The sequence below is a fragment of the Drosophila simulans genome, chromosome 3R (genome assembly GCF_016746395.2).
Source record: "Drosophila simulans strain w501 chromosome 3R, Prin_Dsim_3.1, whole genome shotgun sequence".
NCBI classification, from domain to species: Eukaryota; Metazoa; Arthropoda; class Insecta; order Diptera; family Drosophilidae; genus Drosophila; species Drosophila simulans.
In genome coordinates this window covers 21,223,141-21,246,814 of record NC_052523.2, presented here as the reverse complement: position 1 = coordinate 21,246,814, position 23,674 = coordinate 21,223,141, and the positions used below count along the sequence as shown (strand labels likewise).

The following is a 23,674-nucleotide window of genomic DNA, read 5'->3' as shown; positions in this document are numbered from 1 at the left end:
TGTACTTACGTGCAGCTGATGCAGGGACCGCTCGTGGACTCGATCTGCTCGCCCACGCGGTAGGAACGGCCATTGATCAAGCAGCCGGTGTGCTTCACCGCCTCGCCGTGCGAATAGTGCAGGAAGTGGGGCGGCAGAGTGGTGCTGGTGGTGGTGGTGCTCGTGGTGATGTTCAGCACGGCAGCCATGGACACGGGGCACTCGTAGCGCGGACAGCAGAAGCCGGAGATGGGCTCCTCGTGGCAGCCGGCAATTGGCGGCGGGCACGATTGCTGCAAGCAGATGATGTCGCTTCGGAAGCAGAAGCAGAAGTCGCAGGGATCGTCACGTGGAATCTGCTGGGCGGACACGTACAGCTTGCCGGCGTAGCGGCATGTTCCGGGTCCGAAGACCTCCTCCTCGTCGTACTCATCCTCGTACTCGGGGGCGTGGCCGTAGGGCGGCGGGGTAATCGGCTGTTGCTGTTGGCTGGCCACCGTCGTCGTCGATGGTGCGCTGGTCACTGGAGCCTCTGTGGTGCTGGTGGTGGTGGAGCTACTCAATTTGACAGTGGTGTTCTCCTCATCCTCCTCGCCCACGCGGTCGTCGATGGCTGGCGCCGTCGTGGTGCTGCTGGCAAGGTGCGGGAACAGTGGGTGACCAGTGGTGGGTACGGCCTCTTCACTTGGTTGAGGAATCTCCGAAACTACAGCTGGTACCTCAGGCTCCTCTGGCTTCTTGTCAGCATCCTCCTCTGTCTCCTTGTTCTTGTCCTTCTTGTCAGCGGATTCCTCCTCGGACTCAACGGACTCTTCATCCTCCTCCGCGGAATCCAAGCTGGGCTTAACGACTGGCTCCGGAGTGGTCTTCTCATCGACCGATTCTGGCTGCTCTGTAGCCTTGTCTGTCACCTCCTTCTCCAGCTCTGGCTGCTCCGTGGCCTTCTCTGGAGTCTCCTTCTCAAGCTCAGGTTGTTCGGTGGCCTTCTCTGGAGTCTCCTTCTCAAGCTCAGGTTGTTCCGTGGCCTTATCTGGCACCTCCTTTTCAAGCTCTGGAGCTGCAGTTTCTGGCACAATCTCCGCCTCTGTGACTGGAGATTCAGATGGCGTAGCAGGGGCAGAAGTAGGTGGCTTCAGTTTGGCATCAGCAGTAGGCTCATCAGTGCTGGTCTCCACATCATGGACAGGTGGTTCGGTGCTGACTTCACCATCATACTCAGATACAGCAGGCTTCTCGCTGCTTGGCTCCACATCGAAAACAACGGGGCTAACTGGAGCAGGAATCTTGTCATCATCAAGAGGAGCTGCTGTGGATGGGATCTTATCCTCATCAAGAGGAGCCGCAGTAGTTGGGATCTTGTCTTCATCAAGAGGAGCTGCGGTAGCTGGAACCTCATCATCTGTCTGAGGAGCCACAGTGGCTGGGATCTTGTCTTCGTCAAGAGGTGTCGCTGTAGCTGGGATTTCATCGGCATCCTGGGGAGCCTCTGAGCTCGGAGTCTTATCAGAATCCTGGGGAGTCGCGGAAACTGGAGTCTTGTCAGCATCCTGAGGAGACACAGTAACGGGAGACTGGTCTTCATCTTCAGTGGACGTGGACGCAGCCTCATCGGCGGTATGGGGAGCAATAGTCTGGGACATGATTTCATCCATTGGCTTCGTGTCGATTTCAACAGCAGATGGAACCTCCACTGAGGGAGTAGTAGAATCAACAGCAGAATCAGCAGCCGGCGATGCAACAGTGGTGGGTGCAACTGGAGCCTCGGTTTTGTCTTGCTTCTCGTCATTTTGGGTGATGGGAGAATCGGTCGACACATCAATGGATGTCTTCGTTTCGTCCTGAGGAGCAGCCACTTCCTTCTCAACGGCAACTGGTTGCACGGTGGTGACATCCTTAATTTCATCGTCGTGGACAGCAGGCGAAGCTGCGCTACCAGCGGTTGTGGACTCCTCCTTGGGAGGAACGGCTGTGGAAGCCTCATCGATGGGTCCAGATGTTGCAGGGGCAATTTCATCAATGGGCTGCTCGTCAGACTCTGCTGGGGAGGCCTTGGTTCCGGATTCCACTTCTTGCTCATCCACGGGCTCCTTCTCGGATGGTTGAGGAATTTCAGCAGCTGGAGCGATGGTTGGCTTGATCTCTTCCTCCTCCTCCTCGTCAGGCGAGGCAGTGGTGGCTTGTTCGTCCTTTTCAATGTCTCCACCAGCAACTGGGGCTGATGTAGATGATGCCACATCAGACACTTGGGTAGCAGACTCAGGGGTTTCCTCAGCCTTGATCTCGTCCTCGGGCTTCTGGTCTTCAGTTTCTGGTACCTTGTCAGTGGAAGATGGTTCGCTCTCCGCAGGTGTCTTAAGTTCGTCCTCTTCGGCAGCTTGAGGTGATGCAGTTGTGACTTCTGGGCTCTCGACTTCCTCGCCAGAAACGGAGGGAATCTTCTCGTCGGATGGAGCGGAGGTATCTTCATCGGCGTCAACAGGAGCCTCGCTTGTGGGCTTTTCGGCATCGGCCTCTTCAGCTGGCAGTTCAGTGGAGATTTCGGGAATTGTCTCAACTGGAGCCTGGGCAGTCGAAGAAGGCTGCTTGTCCTCAGGCTTCTCGGCAACATCTCCCTCAGTCGAGGGCTTAACTTCCTCAGACGATTCGGTGGATCCATCTTCAGAAGCTTCGGTAGATGCTGGTCCCTCAGTGGATACATCCTGTTCAATGGGTTTCTCCTTCTCTTCTTCCTCGGATGGCTCTTCTCCAGTTGGCTTCTGCTCCACTGGTTTCTCTTCCTCAGTTGGCTTCTCATCCTTTTCGGAGATAGGAGCCACTGTGGTGGCTTCTTCATCGATTTCAGTAACATTGGGTTCCTTGCGGTCAATAGGTGCACCAGTTGTTTCGTCTTGCTGTTTAATTCCAGTTTCAGTCGAGAGCTGCGGAATCTCAGCAAGGACTTCCTCAGGCAGCCTCTGGACAGCGGGCACTTCATCAGAGGTCGTTGGAGCTGCAGTTGCGCTAACAATATCTTCTTCTTCTTCTGGAGTCTGTGCGGGAGTTTCGGGTTTCTTTTCTGGCACCTCAGATGGGGTTTGATCAGTAGAGGAATCCTCATCCTCTTCAGACGATGCAGGAGTGTCAGTGGGTATTTCGGTGCTGGTTTCTTTCTCTACATCTTCATCAGGCTTGGCAAGAGGAGCAGAAGTGGCAGTTGGTTCCTCATCGGGAGTGATACTGCTTGTTGGAATCTTCTCACCAGCAGGAGCAACAGTTGTGGGCACTTCGGACTCAGGCGTTTCCTTGCTCTCATCAGACTCAGGAGCATCAGTGGATGGTTCCGCAGGTTCATCCTTAGTAGGAGCACCAGTGGATGGTTCGGAAGGTTCTTCCTTAGTAGGAGCAATAGTGGTTGCACGGTCAGATTCAGGCTCAATCTCATTTTCAGATGAAGCAGGTGTAGAGGTTTCGTCATCAATAGGCTTTTGTCCATCTTCGATCGGTTGCTCTTCAACTTCGACTGGCTTCTGTTCACCGTCGTCCTTCGATGGAGCAGCGGTGGTAACCGCAGCAGGCACGTCCTCTTCAAAGATATCTTGTGGTAGCTTGGGCAAATTGGACTCCTCTTCATCACTAGCAACTGGAGGAACAGTGGTGAACTTGTCGTCGGCCTCGACAGTCTTCTCAGTGCTTGGGGTCTTGTCCTCTTCAGCAGAAACAGGAACAGGAGTAGTAGGAGAACCAGCATTGATTTTGTTGTCCGACTCGGATGCTTCTCCAGACGTTTCTTTTTCAACTTCAGCGCTTGGTTCGGTGCTGATATCAGCCTCAGTGGAATCCTCTTCATCGACTGGTTTCTTCTCTGGCTGAGCCGGAGCAAGAGTGGGCAGTGGTGGTCCTTGCACGGCTGGCTTCTTGGTGCTGACTTCAAATTCGCTTTCGATGGGCTCAAAGGTTGCAGGAACGAGATCTTCCTCAGCAGCGGGCTCTGTTTCGTCAGAAGCGGAAATCTTTGGTGGAGCGACAGTCGTGAATTTGTCAGACTCCTCAAACTCATCTTCAGCAGGAGCACTGGTCGAAACTTCAGGAACCTTATCAGACTCAGGCGCCTCGGTGGCTTTAGTTGAATCCTCCTCTGGTTTCTTGTCAAGATCAACAGTAGGTAGCTCAGTCGAGGTCTCGGGCTCAGCGGTGCTAGCAGGGATTTCAGCATCTGGGATCTGCGCTGTCTCAGTGCGTTTCTTTTCATCGGCAGGCTTGAGCTCATCTTCACCAGAAACGGGAGCAGATGTGGTGGCCAGCTTATCATCAGCAGTTTCGGCAATCTGGGCGGGAGTTGTAGCCTCTGGCTGTTCAGTGGGCGACGCAGAGTCACCATCAGTCTTCTTTTCGTCCTCGGGCTTGGAATCCTTTTCAATCTCACCCGCTGGAGTGACAGCCGGCGATGGCTTCTCCTTCTCTTCGGAATCTTCAACCGGTTTCTTATCTTCTTCAGATTCTTCAACTGGTTTCTTGTCCTCCTCGGATTCATCAATTGGTTTCAAGTCCTCCTCTGATTCATCGATTGGTTTCTTATCCTCAGCGGATTCATCAATTGGTTTCTTATCAACCTTAGTTGTCGTTGATTCATCAACCTGTTGAGGAACCGAGGTCACTGGTTGGATCTCTTCATCGGGCTTGACATGAGATAGAGGCTGCTCAGTGATGCCAGTAGGCATGATGACATCCTTGGGAATCTCCTCAGTGCTGATCTCTGAGACGTCCTCGTCGATCTTATCGTCGGGCTTGGCGGTAGATTCCTCATCCTTTTCAGCACTTTCAATGCTCTCATCGCAAATGTAAGTGGGACAGCAACCATCCAGAAGATCGGCAGCCACGGTACATTTCTCCAGGTTCTCGGGCAACTTGCACTCCATTTGTTGGCAGGCCACGAGGCTGCTGATACATCTGCAGGACACGTCGCAGGCTGCGGTAGCGGGAACGATGGTGTTGTTGGCATAGGTCTTGCCCTCCACCAAACAGTCACCTTCGCCAGGAATAGCAGCGGGCAGATCCATGGCGGGCATGGGTTCAGAGCTCTGATCCTCGCCACTTGGTGGCAGGGTTGGTTTCTCCGTTTCGAAGTCGTTGCGATTGTCAACTTTAGCAGTGCTGGAAGGAACTTCCTGGGACACTGGAGAGATATCCACAGGCTTAGATGGTTCCTCTTGAACAGAGGGCTCCGTAGCAGTAGTTCCGTCTTCTTTCTCAGTATCCTTCTCTCCACCAGGGGGCAGATAAACAGATGGTGGCTTATCGGTAGCCGTCTCATCGCTGGTCTCAGGCTGACCCGTAGTAGCATCGGTATCGACAACAGGTGGCACAACATCAGATTCGATTGGCAAATCAGTGGCAGTCTGTTCATCTTCCTTATCCTTATGATCCTTGTCTGTTGGTTCAGCTTCTGGTACCTCTTGCTTATCGACGGGACTGCTAGTAGTAACTTCGATTTCAGCGTCCTCAGCCTCAGTAGAGGTCTCCTCCTTGGGCTGCTCGGTGGTTGTGATCTTTGCAGTTGTGCTTTGGACAACATCCTCGACTGGCAAGTCTGTGGCATCCTGTTCAATCTCTTCATCGTCTTTGTCTTCGGCAGTTGGCACTGTGGTGGCAGCTTCGTCCTTGTCTCCAGCCCGGGCAGGTGCACTGGAAGTCGTTTCAATTGCAGCATCGTGGACACCTTCGGTCGAGGAGGCGATTGCTGGAGCACTGGTTGAGCTCGAAAGATCGCCTTCAGCGACTGGCACCTCGGTAGATTCTTCACTAATTTCTGGCTGCTCCTCGAGCGTCTTTGGAGTGGTGCCCTTAACAATCTCCTCTTCACCACTGATACCGTCAGTTGGAATAGGAGTTCCAGCAATGGGTTCTTCTTCAGCCTCAGCGATTGGCGTTGTTGGTTTGGCGAAGTCCTCGACTTCTTCTGCTGGTACTTCTGTGGCTGTCTCAGGTTCCTTGACGCCTTCGATGTCGGACTTGGGTGCTGAAGTGGTGGCCTTGATGACTTCCTCTTCGCCTTCACTGATTGGTTCTCCGGCAGGGGTGGTTTCCTTAACGATCTCTTCGTCTCCTTCACTGCTAGATTCTCCGGCAGGGGTGGTGACCTTGACGATCTCCTCTTCGCCTTCACTGCTAGATTCTCCAGCGGGGGTGGTGACCTTGACGAGATCCTCTTCGCCTTCACTGCTAGATTCTCCAGCAGGGGTGGTGACCTTGACGATCTCCTCTTCTCCATCAATGCTAGGTTCTCCGGCAGGTGTGGTTTCCTTGGCAATATCTTCTTCTCCAGCAATGCTAGGTTCTCCGGCAGGTGTGGTGACCTTGGCGAGCTCATCATCACCTTCACTACTGGATTCTTCGGCAGGAGTGGTTCCCTTAACGATCTCCTCTTCGCCTTCACTGCTAGGTTCTCCAGCTGGTGTGGTTCCCTTAACGATCTCCTCCTCACCAGCAATGCTGGCTTCTCCAGCAGGTGTGGTTTCCTTTGCAACATCTTCTCCCTCGCCGCTAGCTTCCTCAGAGGATTCAGTTGGCTTGGCTGGCTCAACGTCATCGATTGAGGTTGGAGCTTCAGTAGACTTGCCTTCATCCTGCTCCTCACTTTCTTCGGGAGCTGGAGTGGCATCCTTATCCGCTTCACCTGCCGTTGGAGCTGTTGTGGGCTTGACATCCAGCTCTTCGTCACCACTACCCTCACTTGGCTTGGGCTCCTGTTCCTTTTCATCACTTGCCACTGGGGCAGAAGTGGGCTTTGGTTCATCTTCGGTTTCCTCTGGAGCTGCAGTGACCTTGACATCCTTCTCCTCGTCACCGCTTCCTTCCTCTGCAGGTGTGGGCTTGCCCTCCTCCTCTTCCTCGCTAGTTGTTCCGGCGGTTGTTGGCTTAACGCCTTCCTCCGTTGGCGCCGAGGTGGTGGCCTTAACCACTTCCTCTTCAGGACTGGCCTTGGCTGGAGCAGAGGTGCTGACCTTAATGAGTTCATCTTCAGTGATTTCCTTTTCGGGAATCTGGGCAGGCTTAGGCACATCATCTTCGCCGCTACCCTCAGGCTCTGGAGTGGTGACGATCTTAACGATATCTTCTTCGGCAGCTTCAGTGGATGATTCCTTGGACTCTTCGGTGGACGATGGTAAATCGATCCTGGAATCCGATGGAATGCCGGCGGTGGAGGATTCGGGCTCGAAGGAGAAGTCCTTTTCGTCCGTAACGTGCACAGGTGCAACCGTGGTGATCTTATCCTGCTCCCTTTCCTCTTCCTCCTCCTCAACCTCACCGCTGCCCAGCTCGGCGGAAGGAATTGTGGCGGTCTCCTTGTTCTTATCCTCGTCATCGATGTGTTCCTGCAGATCCACATCCTCTTTGGGAATCTCGGCATGAATGCCCTTGGCCGGAACCGAAGTAGCACTCTCTGGCGTGGTGATCTCAACAATTTCGGTGGTGGCACTGTCGTCCTCGCAGACGTAGTTGCTCGGACAGCACTCGCCCTCGGCTGCTGGCATTGCGCGACAGGACTTTCCATTGGCCGCCATCATGGGCACCTCGCACTCCTGCACGGCGCACACGATGTCGCCGCGCATACAGTAGCAGTGCTCGCAGGCATTCTTGCCCTTCAGGGAGGCTCCATCCGCAAAGATCTCGCCATCGTGGATGCAGTCAGTGGTGGTGGGTGGTGTCATGGTGCTGGCCAGGATGAATCCAGTGGTGGGACGCACCGTAGTGGTTGTCGTCGTGGTCGACTGGTCCACAAAGTCCAACTCGTTTTCATGGTCTGAAGCGAAGATTTAAAGTTCTTAGCTGGGGAATCCCAATTTGATATGTGGTCGAAACTTACCGCAACTGTAGCGCACTGGGCAGCAGGAACCCTTGTTGTAGATGGGCAGGCAGCCGTCCACGTGCAGAGTGCACTCCTGCATGACGCACTTGGTCTGGTTGTTGATGCAGTAGCAGAGTTCGCAAGGTTTATTGGGATTCGATGGCACCTGGGCGCCCTCCGGGTAGAACTTCTCCTCAATGCTGCAGCCGAACTTCTCGGGAATGCTCAATTCGGTTCCGGGCTCCGGGGAGTGGTAGGGCACGTCCACGGGCACTAAAATGGAGGAAGAGTCATCAGTAGAGTGTAAACGCAAGTGGTTCTCCTGCTAAGGGAACTCACCTTCCGGGCAGGTGATGATGGGGCAGCACTGGTCCTCCCGCTTCTCCACGATGCAATCGTGGCCAATGGGCTTGGTGAAGGGGCAGACGCGCAGGTAGCACATCAGCATGCGGTTGTGGCAGGTGCAGTTCAGACACGGCTCATTGGTCATGATACGGTCGCCCTCCTGGTAATGCGCATAGTTGTAGTAGCATCCCTCTGCAAGTACAAGATATACATAATTCGAGAGTGAGACCTGGTTATCGGGGCCAAAGCCTGGGAATCTGTGCTCCAAACAATGCCAACTCTTTCTGGCTAATACATTCCAGCGCAGGCATTAGTTATGCAAGCGGGCCATCCGTATTATACTATATACTATAGTATGAGATTTGTGCTACTGTGTCGTTTGGGCCATAAATCTCGGCTTAGCGCCACTTGGTTGTCATAATACACGGCGCTATTGACAATTTTTATAACTCATCAGTGTCGTTAAACAAAAGTCAACTATCTTAAAATATGCGCACGTCCAGTGAGTGGTTTTTTTCTACTTCTTTTCGACTGAGCTGGCTGCCTAATTTAGTGGCTTCCACCCGCAATAAATTCCACATCACATCATTAACACGTTAAGCGCCGCAGTTTCCCCGGCTTCTGTGAACCGGCTAGACCATTTTTTGATTGAAATCTTTGGGTTGGGTTTGGGGTAAGGGTATGGAGCGCGGAGCCCAGCTCACGTTTTTCAGCGTGTCTCATAAAAAGGCAGCGCTTATTTCTTTATGTTTCCATTTGTCTTCGCCATGTGTGTGCCTCTTCACACCTCGGCTAATGCGGCTTTATGACAGCGGATGGCAGCGATAATTGGGCAGCGATTAGCGGCTTACGACAACTGGGTGGCTATTATAATTAGCCATTTGGGCAGCGGATCAATCACATTATTATAATATCGATAAGAGATCAAAGACCAGGTGGGGCACACCGTGTAAATATGAAAATGGGATGCTGCCATAGATCGTTCACATCCGCATTGTTTGGCGAAATGGCAATCACCATAAAGTGGAACAGATCCGAATGCATTTTTATTAGGCTCCTCTTGTTGGACGGTTATGGCTAGAGTAGTTAAGCGGCTTTCCGACTTACCCGAATACTGTTGGATCTCCGTGTACTCCTGGACCGGGGCTGCAATGAGAGAAGGTAGAGGGAATCTTTATTATTTAATGAAATGCCATAGTTGCAGGTTCCCCCATTATGGCGGGAATTTTACGATGGCCATATCCGTTAGCCATCGCCATGACCATAATAAATTAATTTGCCATTGCCGCGCGAATGCCGAACTCTAATTGTGCCAGCATGCAATTGAAATTGGCCAGGGAGCTGCGTAGGTTTGGCCACGTTTGCCCAGCTCGATAGCCTCGCCCGGCGTGATAACAGGGTCTAAAAGCCAAGAGCCAAGAGCCACACCAAATTGCAGCAGCAACATCTTGGCTTGGCTGTGTGCGTGCAACGTGTTATTACCACATAATCAAAATGCAGCCTGGCCGCAACATCCAGCCAGGGCGCAGCACTGCATCCAGCTGGAAACGTGGCAGGTAGCGGCCATTCTGGCCAAGAAGCGCTGCCTGCGTGTGTCCCACAGCACCACACTGGCCCCCTCGCAAAAATGGCTCAAACAAATTGTCTAAGCTGACAGTTGGCCAGGAAGGCCAGTTGTTGTTGCTGCTGTTGCTGCCACTTGTTGCGGCAGAAATGATTTGACAAATTGCTGTTTTATGAATTGCTGTTGGCGGTCTCGACTTTGATTAATTGCGTCCAGTTGAAGGGTTGACAATTTCTCGAATATTTCACATTTTAATTTCCGCATACCTGTGGGGTGGTGGCCAGTTGGGCCAATGACTCGGCTCTTTGCCCAGATCCACATTTAAATCGAAGGCAGCAGGCAGAAGGCAGAAGGCCAAGAACTGGCCCATACAATTTGGCAACAAATTGCTGGCGAAACAACAATGAAAATCCTAACGGCAAGTGCTCATAAGCATGAATTTGGCCGCAACGGAGGCTGGAGTCCAGAATCTAGAATACTGAATCCCGACGAGCGACTCTCGCCTCCGAACGGCAGCCACAAATCAGAGTAGCAATTTCGAGCTGGAGAAGATGGGGGCACCATTTCCATCTCACTCGAAGCTAACGGATGTAAATTACATTTTATGCGGTAAGAACAACAACACGACTCTTCGGAGCCTGGCAACGCATAAAAATTCACACATTAACTGTTAAGGATTGCCGGCGAGGGATCGGGAGATCCCAAATAGGGGGAGGGGGTATGTTTCCCCCGTTCGCTCACCACTTGACCGAACTTGAGCCTTGGCAGTGCGAAGAATTTGGCCGCGGACTTGGCGGCAATGGGAGTCAATCATGTGGCCGGCGTGGCAGCAACTGGTAGGCCAAGACAATCCCCAGTTGCAGGCCCCACTGCAAGCTTATGCAACAATTTTGCACTGCGCAAGTGCAACAAGTAAAACAAGCCGCATATATACATACATCATCATTACGATGGGGACGCCTGAGTTGCTCGGCGGCTGGCGCGGATGATGATGATGATAATGATGGCTATGGTACACATCAAACATGGTCGTGTCGGTCCAACAAACAGAAGTCAGTCAGTCAGTTAGTCAGCCAAGTTGCTGCTGTTGCTGTTGCTGCATGTGCTGCATGTGGCTGGTGTTGATGTGGATGCAACAGCAGCACACTGAGCCAAATAACTGGTTAACCAGTTAGTGTAGAAGTTCGGGTTATAAGAGTGTGTGACCTGAACTGATATAAATACTGATTTCTAAACTTATTTGGCAAGTTTCTAGTAATTTGAGTTTAATAATTTCTGGAGAAGATGGGAGAAGATTTCTCCCAGTGCAATGCGGCTTCTTCGTGTGCTCAAGCAGCGGGCCAGGCCAAAGCCAAAGTTGTTGGCGGCTCTCGGCCAAGTCGTGCATTTTGTTTATTCTAGGAAAGCGCGCGCGCACCGCCTCCGCTCCTCCAGTTCCCTCTGCTCCGCCTGCTCTCCCCACCCACCTGACCATGGCCATGGATTGCTGCCACAACAAGTTGAATGACCCGGCGCGCATGTGTGCAAAAATGTGTACACAAACCATAAAATACGAGCCACAAGCACTGGCAGCCTTACTTACATAAGTAGGCCTAGGTGCTCCGGCTCTGGGACTCTGGGATTCGGACCAAAGTCACTCTAGCTCCCATGGTCCATGGTTTCCACCCGAACCCAAACCGAGACCCCGAGTCAGGCACGCCTTTTGCTGGTTACGCTTTATTATTTAGTGCTGTAGGTGGACCTGGTTGCCCGGGGCAGATGCGAAAAAAAGTGGAAGTTTTCCCAAAAATATTCCCGTTGATAGCCGTATACTTTTCCCACATCCCCCACTGTCACTAACCAACTAACTACTGGCTATGCGGAAATGCAGGCGCGAGTGAAAATATTTGCCATGCCACAAATATTTCAATGATTACAAAATAAACACAAATCTTTGCCGGCTTGTTGTCCCCAAATGCGTTTTTACCGCTATGCCGCAGCTGCAACATCAGCAACTTCTTGACCACACCCACCTCCATCTCCATCTCCATCCCCAGCTCCATCCAGGAATGAAAAGAGTAATAGGAATGGGTGGAGTACGACTTGGATCCTATAGCAATTTCTCACCCAGCCTGCCTGCGTTTATCTGGCTTCTAATTAGATGCAACCAAAAAAATAAGAAAATAAGGGAAAAAAAGAGGCAAGAAATAACAAAGCCGCTGGCAGAGGAGCAATAAATCGATCTGTAATTGCCAGACTCCTCTGGCCAGCAAATTTCCATTGCAGAAACAATTTCCATTTTCCCTGGCCTTGATCACATAATTTCCATAATGCCGAGCAGATCAATATGGAGTGAGCGACAAGCTAACAACAGACTGCCTTCCAGACCAGACCAGACCAAGAGCATAGCCCAGGCTCTCCATCCCCGTATCATGTCCATGCATCAATGCTGAAAGCAGCCGCCAGGCAGCCGCATCACCAGCAACTTGCAACTAGCAGCAGCAGCAGCAGCAGCAGCAACTAGCAGCAGCAGCAACTAGCAACATCAGCAGGCGCCCTAACAATGCAACTGCAACTGCTGCAACAGGAAGGCGGCGGAGGAGGCCTTCCAAGCAAATGAATTTGCGAGTAATTTAACATGATTATGTCGGCGACAAGGTAGCAATGTAGACATCGAAGCTCCTGCTCCTGCTGCTGCTGATGCTGCTGCATCTTTTGCTGCTCGATTGCGGCCAAATTGGACGCAGTTGCGCAAGGCTAAAAAGACCTAGAAGGCTGGCTAGGGCGCTACCTTGGCGTGACGCTGTGTTTTATTACCAAACTGGAGGAGGCTGCTTGGCCGGGCCATGATTCCTTCTAAGTAAATTATGCCCGATGGTCATGATGCCGCGAATGGAGATGAGGCTTGAGGATTGCGGATTGGGGATTGGGACTGAGGATGCCATAAAATTGCACCAGTCGAAGGCTGTTCTTGCTCCATCTGCTGCCGGCGTGCATATGAAACAATTACCAAGGCTAAGGCTATGACTATGGCTAGGGCGATATCGGCGGGGTCTAGGCCTATTTGGTCCGTCTATATGTGGACATTGTAATTGCAGGCGGTCCCATGGGCTCGTGGTCCTCCGAGCCCATCTCATATGCATATTTATGGCTGGCTGGTAGGTTGGTTGCGCTGGCTGGCTTGCTTGGTTACCCGATGTCATTAGAGAGTCAGGGCCTGGTATGCTTGTCAGTTTGTCAGTTAGTCAGTTAGTCAGGTCGATGGAGCAGCAGCAACTAGTATTCCTCCTGACTGCTTAATAGATAATAATGAGTCTGGCCTTGGGCGCTGTAATTAAGCAGTTAAGGGAGGAGTCGAGCCCCAGCCCAGCATTCTTTCCCACAGTCCCTGGTTGCCTCGTTGCCTAGGTACCCTAAAACGCAGCCCAGGGTGCTCGAGTGTCCTGGCTTTGATTTGTTTTGATGGCTTTTGCATGGCTTTAATGAAGACTCCTCCCCTACTGCCAGCAATCAATCTGTCCGCCTGTCAGTGCTCCCCTGACTTCGGCTAATCACTACGCTCCGTCTCTGGAGAATCTGTGTGTATTGGTGGGCTCAAATATATCATAATTTTTATTTGCGCAATTTTGTTTAGACAAATTCTTATGGCCCCAATCCCCCCACCAAAGTGGGGTGGAGTAGTCATGGCTACCCGGTCAATTATTACACCGCTAGCTGTTATTGATAACAGCGCATTGATTACAGCAATTGCCGAAATAATAGGCTCGACCAACGGGAGATTCCGATGCAGATCCAGATACTGCTGCTGCAGATGAAGCTGGCGATGGAGTTGGAGCTGGGAGCTGGAGCTGTAGCTAAAGTTGCTCCACCGACAGGTGATGGATGCCCAGGCAATCAGCTAGCGCAACAAGTTTTCCGCCGCGCATGCGTAACTGTTTATTAATTTGCACTGGAAAAACTCTCACGACTCGATGTCCTTCCTGGCCGGGAAAAAAAAGCGATTCAATTAAGTGCCACTCGAGGAGCTAATTGCTCGCTGACTTTTGTTTCCCGGTTGTGTGTCTCCCTCGATTTGTATCTAACATTCAGTATCTAGTAACCATATGGTATCTGGTATCTCCTCCCACGCTGGCACGGCATTTAGCTAATGATCGGACACCGGAGATAGTGCAGGTTCTGGGTTCTCAGTTCTGGGCTCTGGGCTCTAGGTTCTAGGTTCTAGGTTCCACGTTGCAGAAAGCTGCGTGTCCCACAGCCAGCCGAAAGCCATAAAACTCAATGGCCCAGCTAGCTCGCACGGGCACTCCATACATCATGTGCAGAGGAGATCAGCAAAGCGATAATTATACAAAGTATTAGTTCAAGCGAGAGCGTCTGACTTGGCATGACCCGTCTCGAAGTCGCAGACGGGATCGCCTCGGATCGGAGATGGAGCTTTGGAGCTGAATAGCTGGCGGTTGCCATGCGTAAAGGTGCCAGCCAGCTAGGCGAGTTGATTGAACCCCACCAGGGCGTTAGAATATGGCTAGTACGGAGGGGTCTAGGGCTAGATGGTAGGGCTAGGGTTACACAATTGAAAGAGAACGCTCCCAGGCGGCCAAGTCATTGCACCTGCGATCGAGATCTCCCTTCTTCCATCTTTCCCTGTGTATAGTAGATCTTGCTCTAGGTCTCTATCTTTGCTAATTACGATCAGCTACCCGAGAAGCCTTTGTCTTAATAGTGTCAAAATGAATTCTAACACGCCAACTTCGCTTGTCTCGTCTGCTAACTACACTTCTGCTACACGCAGATTTATTTAACTGGGCAACTAAGTAAGCTTTGTAAATGAATAACAAATAGTATCACCATCTTTCGGCGCTTGACCAGTAGTAAGAAACTAGTTGCTTACTAATATGCGATATAATCCCAAATTAGCAATTTAAACTGTGAATAGGATCTTTAAGATACTATAATAGATTGCTATCAAAACCAAACTTCCTTTTGCAGTGTAGCTTCTGGGCATCCAGCGAACCGAAAACTTCACCTCCCTGGCCAGGCTGTCAGGAGTTCCGAGTTCTGCGTCTCCATTACATCACCATCAGTTGGCCATCATTGTCTTGTCTTTGGGCTTGTTAGCGTGCTGACCATCTTAGACGGCGTTTAGCAACTGGCGCCAGGCAGAATGTCTAATTGAGTGCCCAGCCGAGGTGCATTTATGTTGGCAAGGGTCCGGTTCCGACCCCAACCTAATCAACAATCCAATCCCATCCAAATCCGTCCGGTTCCAGCTGAGTCCGTTCGTCATAAACGGCAATTAGCAGAGACAAAATGGCAAATTGGGTCACGGGGCTGCTAATTGCCATAAATATGAATAAAAGCCACCAGTGTTTGCCGTTTAATTAACATTTCGAACACGTTTTTGGTCCGACAACGTGTTATACAAATCCGAATTAGCATATTCACGCCGAGAAATTGCATAAAATGCCAAAACAGAAATAGCCAACTGGCGTTTGCCGGCGACCACGACAAGTTCAAGTTCAATGACATCAAACAATAATAGGGAAATATAGCAGCAGCATACATAATATGAGCCATGATTATGGCATCCACATCCACACACACATATAGGTAGGTAGCTATAGACCCCATTGAGATGGAGGTGTCTGTATCGTGCGCTATCGCCCTGAGAAATCCCCCAACTGGTATTGTATTACGTATAGCGTTTTGCTCTACTAAACAGCAAGATATTCATTTGCATTTCCAACTGCCATTGTGGGTTTCTCCGAGCCAAATAGAAATTACAGCAATCATTGGAAACCATTTCATTGTCAAGGTGAAAGGTGCACGAGGGGCATGATGACGACGACGACGACTCCCAGAGCCGAGGCGTTAATAGCCAAATTGTGTAATTGCAATTGTAATTTCGGCATGACTGAGGTCTTGGTTTTTTTCTTTTTCGGTTTTCGGGATGTGGATTTCGATCTGGATGTGGCCACGTTACCGTTACACATCAAATTGCCGCCAGTTAACCGCAAGCCTATTTACTTAAGTGAAATTAGCCCCCGACCTTGTCGCAGGAAGTCGAGAATTTGGTGCTGATAAAATCGGAAAGAACAATCCGAACTTCCAAGTTTCCGCCTGCGATTCTGGTTCACACGCTGCTCCAACTTCTTCTGGCCATTTAATTGGAGGAGAGTCAAGTGCAGCGAGGCACTTGCGAAGCGCTTGGAACTCGGAACTGGGTTCTTGGATCTTGGAACTCGGCGGCCCTTTGACGGCGTGGTCATTGCCCTCGTCGCCCCCTCAAGAAGACGCGGGAATTGCGTGGGTCAGATCAGCCGCTCAACTAAGTGGCTCTGTGTACGGGCATTTAAGCCGAACAAATGCGTCTTTTATGAGTGTCTCGAGCCCATGGTCAATTTATCATATCAACTCGGCAGACAGCTGCACTGGAAAAAACAAATACTAAGTTTGGAGGGTATAAAATCCAACTTGGAACTTGGTTTAAAAGAGAAGAATATTTTATTCTCTTAAACTCACTTTCTCCCAGTGTAACGCTTCAGTCACCGCTCGGATTTGGCTTCACACCAGCGCGATTTTGACAAATAGTTGGACATCTGGGGGAGGCTACGTTGGTGGGCCGAGCGAAGCGAAATGAAATGAAAGGAAAGTCGTCTGGCCGCTTAGCATAAATGCTTATTTATGGCCAAGAGTCAATTGGACTTGGAGTTGAAGTTGAAGTGGGAGCTGGAGTCGGGGGATCTGGCGATGGGCGGGGGCCTCTAATTGTGTCACTGTCGAAAGTTTCTCCGCCCCCCATTGGCGAATCTCACGTTCGGCAGAAGCCACCAGTGGGTAGTCAACGATATTGGTTATTGGGGATTCCAAAACCGAAAACCCAAACCCCAATCCCAAATCCCAGACAGACCCGTTCTTTGGGGTTCGTGCGGGTTGGCCCGCAAGTTCGTGATCTCCGGCTCGCGTACTTGTTCTCTAAGTGGCTACGAAATTCCACAGCCACGCAGCCAACACATCTTCGGCATCGCCATCATCGCCATCATTGCCATATCGGTCAATGGTCAGCGACTTTGGCCGGTTTTTGTTTGCCCAGCGAATAGTAAACAGCAAACAACTCGGACTCGGACTCGGACAATGTATGGAATGGGATGGCCCCCGGTGTCGTCGGGGTGTTTGCATATATGAAATATTTACGAGGAGGTGGAGTAGGAAGCTGTGGGTCCCACCATCCACCATCCCGTTGGAATGGTGTGGTATATACCACCTTACCATGTACCATTTACCATTGAGCATTACCTGGTGCTATCAACGGCGATAAGCCCGATAAGCCGGATCCGCCGGGCCACTTGACATTGAACCTGGTCCGTGGCAGAAATGTTAATTATATGCGCGTGGCTAAGACGATGACTGGATCTTGATTAACGCTTATGCTCGAGGGCCCGATGATGACGATGCTGCTGATGACATCAGCGGGTCGTGCAATTAATATCAAACCATAGTGTAGTTGGGCTCGAGCCACGGACACAGACACAATCTCAGCCAGAGCTGGAGTTTCATCGAAGCCTGGCTAGAAGTTAATACAAGCTAATTAGGCACATCATCGGTGAGCATCATCAGGGTTCTCTGAAAGTTAGATGCTTCCGCAAAACTGCCATAAAGATGGGGCCCGTAAAGCGGCGATTTATATGCGCAATAAACAAAAGTATTGAAGAGATCTTCGTGCGGCGCACTAATGCCTTTGTAATTGGCTATAAATTAAGAAATCACAAAAACTGGCAATGGGCCACATAAAGTATATTCTGAGTGCCGAAATCGGATAGCTGCTAGATCACTGGCCAAAGGATGGACTAGGTTCAGTGACCATCATCGGCGCAGTGGTGTAGGTGTCAATTGCCGGAGCCAAAGCAGAAGAATCTCGAAGATCGGAAGATCGGAAGATTGGAAGATTGGAGGAGCCCAAGAGCAGGTGTTCTTTCCATCCCCCCATGATTCTTTAATAAGCATGAGAAAAACAAGAAACGAACTCACGTTCGAAGTTGATTGATGAAAACGCCCCGCCGAGCAAAAACGGCAAACAAAAAATAAGAAAAAAGAAAAGACCAGAGCCAAATTGAAATTGCCGTCTTTACTTCGTGGCTTATAAAATAATGATAATGTGTGGCGGCTACCGGTTGGGAAGATGGTCGCTCGTTTTTATCGACCTTGAGCTTGAGCTTGAATTAAGGCTCCAAGCTGATGGCCAGTTGAAATTGCATAAGTTCCCTCGACAAGCTCTCCAATCGATTTGGATATCCAACTTGATGGCTGCGCAAACAATTGGCATGGATCGATGGATGGATGGACTACAGCTTTTGTTATGACGCAAATGCCACTTGTTGTGAAGTATACATGCTATATGTATATCATATCGGTTCGGAATAGCCATAGCATCTGACATTTGCGCTAGTCCCATTGATTTATGGCTCGCAGCTGTCGGCGGCGGAGTTAGAACTACATATGTACGTAACCGAAAGATACAAATGTATCTGTTGAGTCATGCTCGTATCTATAATGGAACAATTCAATTACCAGGCCCTGCTGGGAAACTCTGCACGCCGGAGTTCATCAAACCCGCCGAGGAGTTGGAGTTGGAGTCGGAGTCGGAGTCTGAGCCCGAGTCCATTAGGCCGTTTTGTTGGCCCGGCTTGTTAGTGTTACCGATTTGTGACTGTGTGTAATAATCAATAAGTAGGTGAGAAACCCTGGCGGGGCAATCTATACTTAAAACACCATGGGTTCTCTCTCCACAGCTTTCCCCTTGGCTCGTCCATTCACAAAACCGAACAAAATTCTTTTCCACTTTATTTCCCTCTTTGTCAGTGAGATCCATTTCCATATGCACCGCTGCGCCGGCTCGGACATGTGTTAATGAAAATTCCAAGAATTCTGAATGCCCAATGCAAGGCATCGTGGAGCTGCGAGTGTGGAGTACCCACGAATGTGGGTCAACGAGCTGACTATTGTCGCCTATCGTTTTGACTGGGCCAAATCAGTCAGTCAGTCAGCCAGCCAGCCAGTCAGTCAGTTCATAGAGCTGGAAACCCGGAGTTCTCAGTTCGACGGGGCTGTCGAAACTATTGCCATTGCCTGTTTATTGAAAGCCCATTAAACAATGGCTCTGGCTCTGGCTCTGACTGTGGGCCTTCTCCGGTTATGGACCGGATGATTGGTGGCTATACCCTCGAGTGGCAGTAACTACGTTTCGGTTTTGGCATTCGTTGACCGATATTCCTGAGGAGTACCCAAAACCCCAGCCCATGGTAACCGTCTTATTTTTATTTTGGGTTTATTTGACTCTGTGTTCTGTTTAAACAAGTCGTTAAATCGAACACGCCCAAAATAACCAGGAAGACACCGTTGCATCGCCTTTTATTGCCGGGGTAAATGTGAAAGTTAACACATTGCTAGCTTCTTGGTTCTCGGTTTTTGGCCAGATGAGCTCGCACGGTGCAGATGGGTAGTTGGACAGTTGGCGGGTAATGATGGTCGAGGCCATTAGCACTTGCTTTTAATTATGAGCCAGTCCGAAATTCAGTTCCACTCGATTTCAATTAAACACAATTCTATTTGGGACACCCTCGAAAGGCCATTCCTAATTCGATTTTCGCCCTCTGGCCGAAATGCAACAGACTTTCGTTCGGTCGGGGTCACCGGGTGACCCCTGACCCTGGACAATGGGCAAACGGCAGCTGTTGCCAGCTGATGGCAATTTGCCACAATGGCTTTAATTAGTGCGAAAATCCATGGATTCGCCGGCAGATTTATGGCAAAATAATAATCAAAACAGATAGGACAGATGGGCTAAGTACTGGGTACTTAGCTGGCTAAACATAATTCACGTTGACATAATAAACCACTTACCGGCTTGTGTGGGTATCAGGACCATGGCCAGCATGACGAGCGCCAGATACAGCAGCTCCTCGAGTCCCGGCGGACTCGAACGTCTCCTTGTCATCTTGTGGTTGTAACTGCAATGGAGAAGGAGTCGAAAGAGCCGGCTTTAGTACGGGATAACAAAGGCGTTTGGGCTGTGGGCTCGGCATTCTTGCGGACAGGAGGCCATTTAACCCTTAAATAACAATCAAATCGGGCGGCAATATGTTCCTTAAACGACTGGCACTTCATTAAAAAAGCATGACAAGGCGCATGCCGCCCTCAAACCGCTTCCTTCACTCATTTGTATTCCTTCTTTTTGGTTTTTCGAAAAATTTTCAATGGCCTCACAAAAGCAATTTACGTGCACAAACAGCAGAAAAGCAAAAATTTCGGGGCGGGTGGGAGAGTTGACATGTGAGCGACCAAATACCGAAACCACCACTAGCATCCCTCCTCGAATGTCCTGTACTGCGATGCGTTGTCCTGTCCCATTCGTTTCGTATCGTTTTGGTCCTGACTGGCTGTTTTTCTTCAATTGTTTGCGGAAATCACTTGTTTGCCGATTTGACAGATGTGCAATTTTCCCTGACATGCCCAGTTCGCTGTCCCTCAAAAACTCAACCCTCCAGCAACTTCCTTCCGTCGTGTCCCCATCCTTCTCATCCAAGAGGTCAAAAAATCGCCGGATTTGTATCTGTAACTCGAAGTCCTTCGCTGCTGTCGCTGCTGATTGAAAATGTCAGGCGCACGCAAAGGAAAAGTTCCCGAAATTGGACAACACACCCGACTTCTTTGATTTGGTTTGCTTTTTCCCGCCCCCCCGTCGAAGATCCGGTGATCCCGTCGTTATAATTAGCAGGCGGCAACCGCCACATATCACGGCTTATCGGTTGACAACTGGCCAACTAAGGTATACTATACTATGGAGTGGGATTTATTTTATTGTCGCCCTATAATGGCATCGAATGGCCGGCCAACACATACGCTTCATATTTTCATTTATTAGCCCAGTTCGCTTGTCGGCTTTTATTTGCTTTATGTTACTTTAATCAAGTCCCAGGAGATGCAACACGTGATTCCAACGAGGGGTTGCTCTGCTCCCCTCCTGCGAAGGTTTCGGTGTCCCAAAAAGTTGGGGGGAATTGATGCTGAGTGCTTGTTTGTTTCGGGGGGCGTGGCTGGTGGGTGTGTTATGCAATTTTATACATTCCATAAAGCAATAAAACTTCCACCTAAGCACACTGGGGTCGCAAATGGAGGAGTGTTGAAATTAATACCCGCATTTTTGGTAGAAATAGTAAGGGATACAGCACATTTTTGCTAAAGTTGCAATATTATTTAGTTTTTACAAAATACATTTTACATTTTAACAGTATATGAGCATACTTTTCTTGGCACAATGGATATCGGATTAATAGATGGATATCCGATGAATTCCGAATCCCATAGTAACGAACTTGTCACAGGGGGCATACCATCAGGGCGGCTACTCGGTGGGCCCCCCATCCCAGCTGCCCCTTCCGCGAACCTCTGGAAATCTGAGTGGCTTCCGTTTCCCCCTGCGGCTGCTACTCCACTCAGATCAGCTCGCTAACGAAACAGGCAAATAAAAATCGGCTAATGCTCGACTCAGGCTGGGGCTCATCATAAATGCGCGAATTGTGCTCATTAAAATGCAGGCAGGTCGGGTGGCGGGCTGGAATGGAATGGGATGGGATAGGATGGGGATGGGATAGGATGGGGGCTTCCCCGGGAGCCACAAATAGCATTGCTGCGTGCCGTGGCAACAGCGAAAATAACAAGGGGTATGAAACACACGAAGCTGCCACGGTCAGGTTGAAAGATTGCTCCACGGAGCAGCGATGCTGCGATGCTGGATGCTTGGTTGCTGTGTGCTGAATGCTGTGTGTTGTGTGTTGTGTGCTGATGCCAGAAGACAGAAGACACCAGCATCCTCGTCTGCTTTTCAGCTGGAGAAGCGGCATGTTGATGACGAGTTGACATGACGAGCGACAATAACAATAATGATAAACTCACACCGCTGCGATGGTAAAGATGATGATGATGATTGTGCTGTGGATGGTGAGCCCGACTGACTGACAACGGAAGCGACACAAACTGGCTATTAGTTGCCGGCCAAAATGGCACTTGTTCTAAAGCTATTAGCAACACACGAGCAACATGTTGCTGCTTGCCAACTTGCAACTAGCAACCAGCAACTACCAAGAGTTGCAACTAGCAGGAGCAGCAGCCATCAGGAGAGCAAGCAGCAACTTGTTGCGGTAAATGCCGCGGCTAAATGGTAAACAATTTTTATTCTTTCGCATTTCTGCCGCATTTCAGTATTTGGGTTAAGACCAAATAAAGGGGTGGCCAGCAGCCAGCTGCCTGGGTAAGCCAACTGAGCGGCTGGCCATGTGTGTGACACAAATTCAATTTGTGAATGAAGTGACCAAAAGTCGCTGCACTCGGAAGATGGAAACTTTTACCCAAAAAGAGGCAGGCGCTTGTTAACTTGGCCAACTTGGCTAACTTGGCCAGGGGCGTATATCGGTCATGGGAAATTTGCAAGATTTTCTGTTTGTTTTTCTTTTCATTTTTTTTTTTTTTTTGGGAAAATGCTGGCAAGGGCAAGGCGAGCAATGCATCTTCATCCAACAATGGAATGGCCAAGTGCGTTATGAAAAATGTATTCAGGTCCAGGCAAAGTCTTCATGCGTGAAGAGTGCCGGTCGCTATTTGCATAAGGAATATGCCATGGTATGGCATGGTATGGCATGGTATGGAGTGCAGAACTCCTCCTCCTTGACCGGGTCGCAATGCCCACAAAGGGTAGCCAGCGGACAGGCTGGGAAATTGCCAGGGGAGCTGCTACCTTGGCATCTGCGCATGCGTGGAGTTGCAGTTGCAGTGGCAGTGGCAGTGGCTGTGTCAGTTGCAACTCCCAGTTTCTAGTTGCCATTTCTCATCTCTCTGCGCCCAGCTGCAGCTGCAACTCAGCCCAGTTCAGCTCTAATATAAATGTGTGGCACTGCGGAGCGGCAAACAAACGAAAATTTACATTTTACCAAGGCAGCAGACGGCCTCAATGGAGGGTGGGAAAATTTCCCAGCTAGGCAGCTATCCATGGGCAGCATTTTGACAGTCGGGGCACGAGTTCGCTGGAGGGCAGGAGGGCCGGAGGGAGCAGGAAGGTAGCTCCGCTCCAATGGAAATGGAAGAGCCTTCGTTAGCATATCAAAAGGTGTCTCTTGTCAGAGAGCTATCTTGTGTCGGCTGTCGTGTCCAATGTGTGCTGTCCGTGTCTCCACGAGATTGGTACCATGCTACTGCCATGACCCACAAATACACTTTGGCGCACGCATCTAACGACGACCCATCGACATCGGCCAGAGATCCCAGCCAGAAGATCGATGGCAATTTGCAATTTGCTAGCTGCAACTGTGGTGCGGACTGCAGCTTTAATTGGATTCTGGCCCCAGTATCAAATTGACATTTAGCACACAGACTTTGGCTCCAAATCGAAGAGATGCAATGCAATGCGATCCGATCCGATCCGAAGCGAGGCGATCCTGCGATCCCCATTCCAGGTCCCGTCAGAATGCCGCAGTTTTGACCCCAACCTCACGCGTCCATCTGGAGATGGTGGCCCCCATCCCGATGCCAATCGCCATCCCCATCCAATCCCAGCTAGCTTATCGCATTACACTTCTTCGATTGCAATTGCAATTGCAATTGGATGTTGCATTGGATGTTGCTGTTGCATTTGCTGCTGGATGGCGTTAATTTGGTTTTGTGTTCTTTCGATCGCCGCAGTGCCACACATTTAACGGTGCAGCAGCATCGGCAGCAATTGCAAATTGCATTTTTTGTTATTTTATAGCTAATTCACTGTGCACTGGAAAATTAACCACAAACATGTGACATGTCGTGCCATAAAGGTTTTATATATATTTTAATGGTTCATTGTTACTCAAAGAATCTGAATTTCATTCTTTGAAAAACACCATTTATTTTTGGGCGTTACTAGAACACACTGCCCCATTTCTCCCAGTGTGCTGTACTAT

General features: G+C 50.2%; 1 protein-coding gene across 2 annotated transcripts in view; it reads right to left on the bottom strand.

The window, feature by feature from the left end:
- LOC6729511 (titin homolog) overlaps positions 1-23,674 on the bottom strand; it is a 38,454-nt gene that overhangs the window by 1,819 nt on the left and 12,961 nt on the right. For both annotated transcript variants that reach the window (XM_044923170.1, XM_016177490.3), the window contains 5 exons: positions 19,593-19,699; positions 9,257-9,295; positions 8,144-8,341; positions 7,823-8,077; positions 10-7,759 (listed from right to left, as the gene is read on the bottom strand). In XM_044923170.1, coding sequence (XP_044779105.1) covers positions 10-7,759; positions 7,823-8,077; positions 8,144-8,341; positions 9,257-9,295; positions 19,593-19,686 — 8,336 coding nt within the window. In that variant the 5' untranslated portion in view covers positions 19,687-19,699. The remainder of the gene's footprint in view (positions 1-9; positions 7,760-7,822; positions 8,078-8,143; positions 8,342-9,256; positions 9,296-19,592; positions 19,700-23,674) is intronic.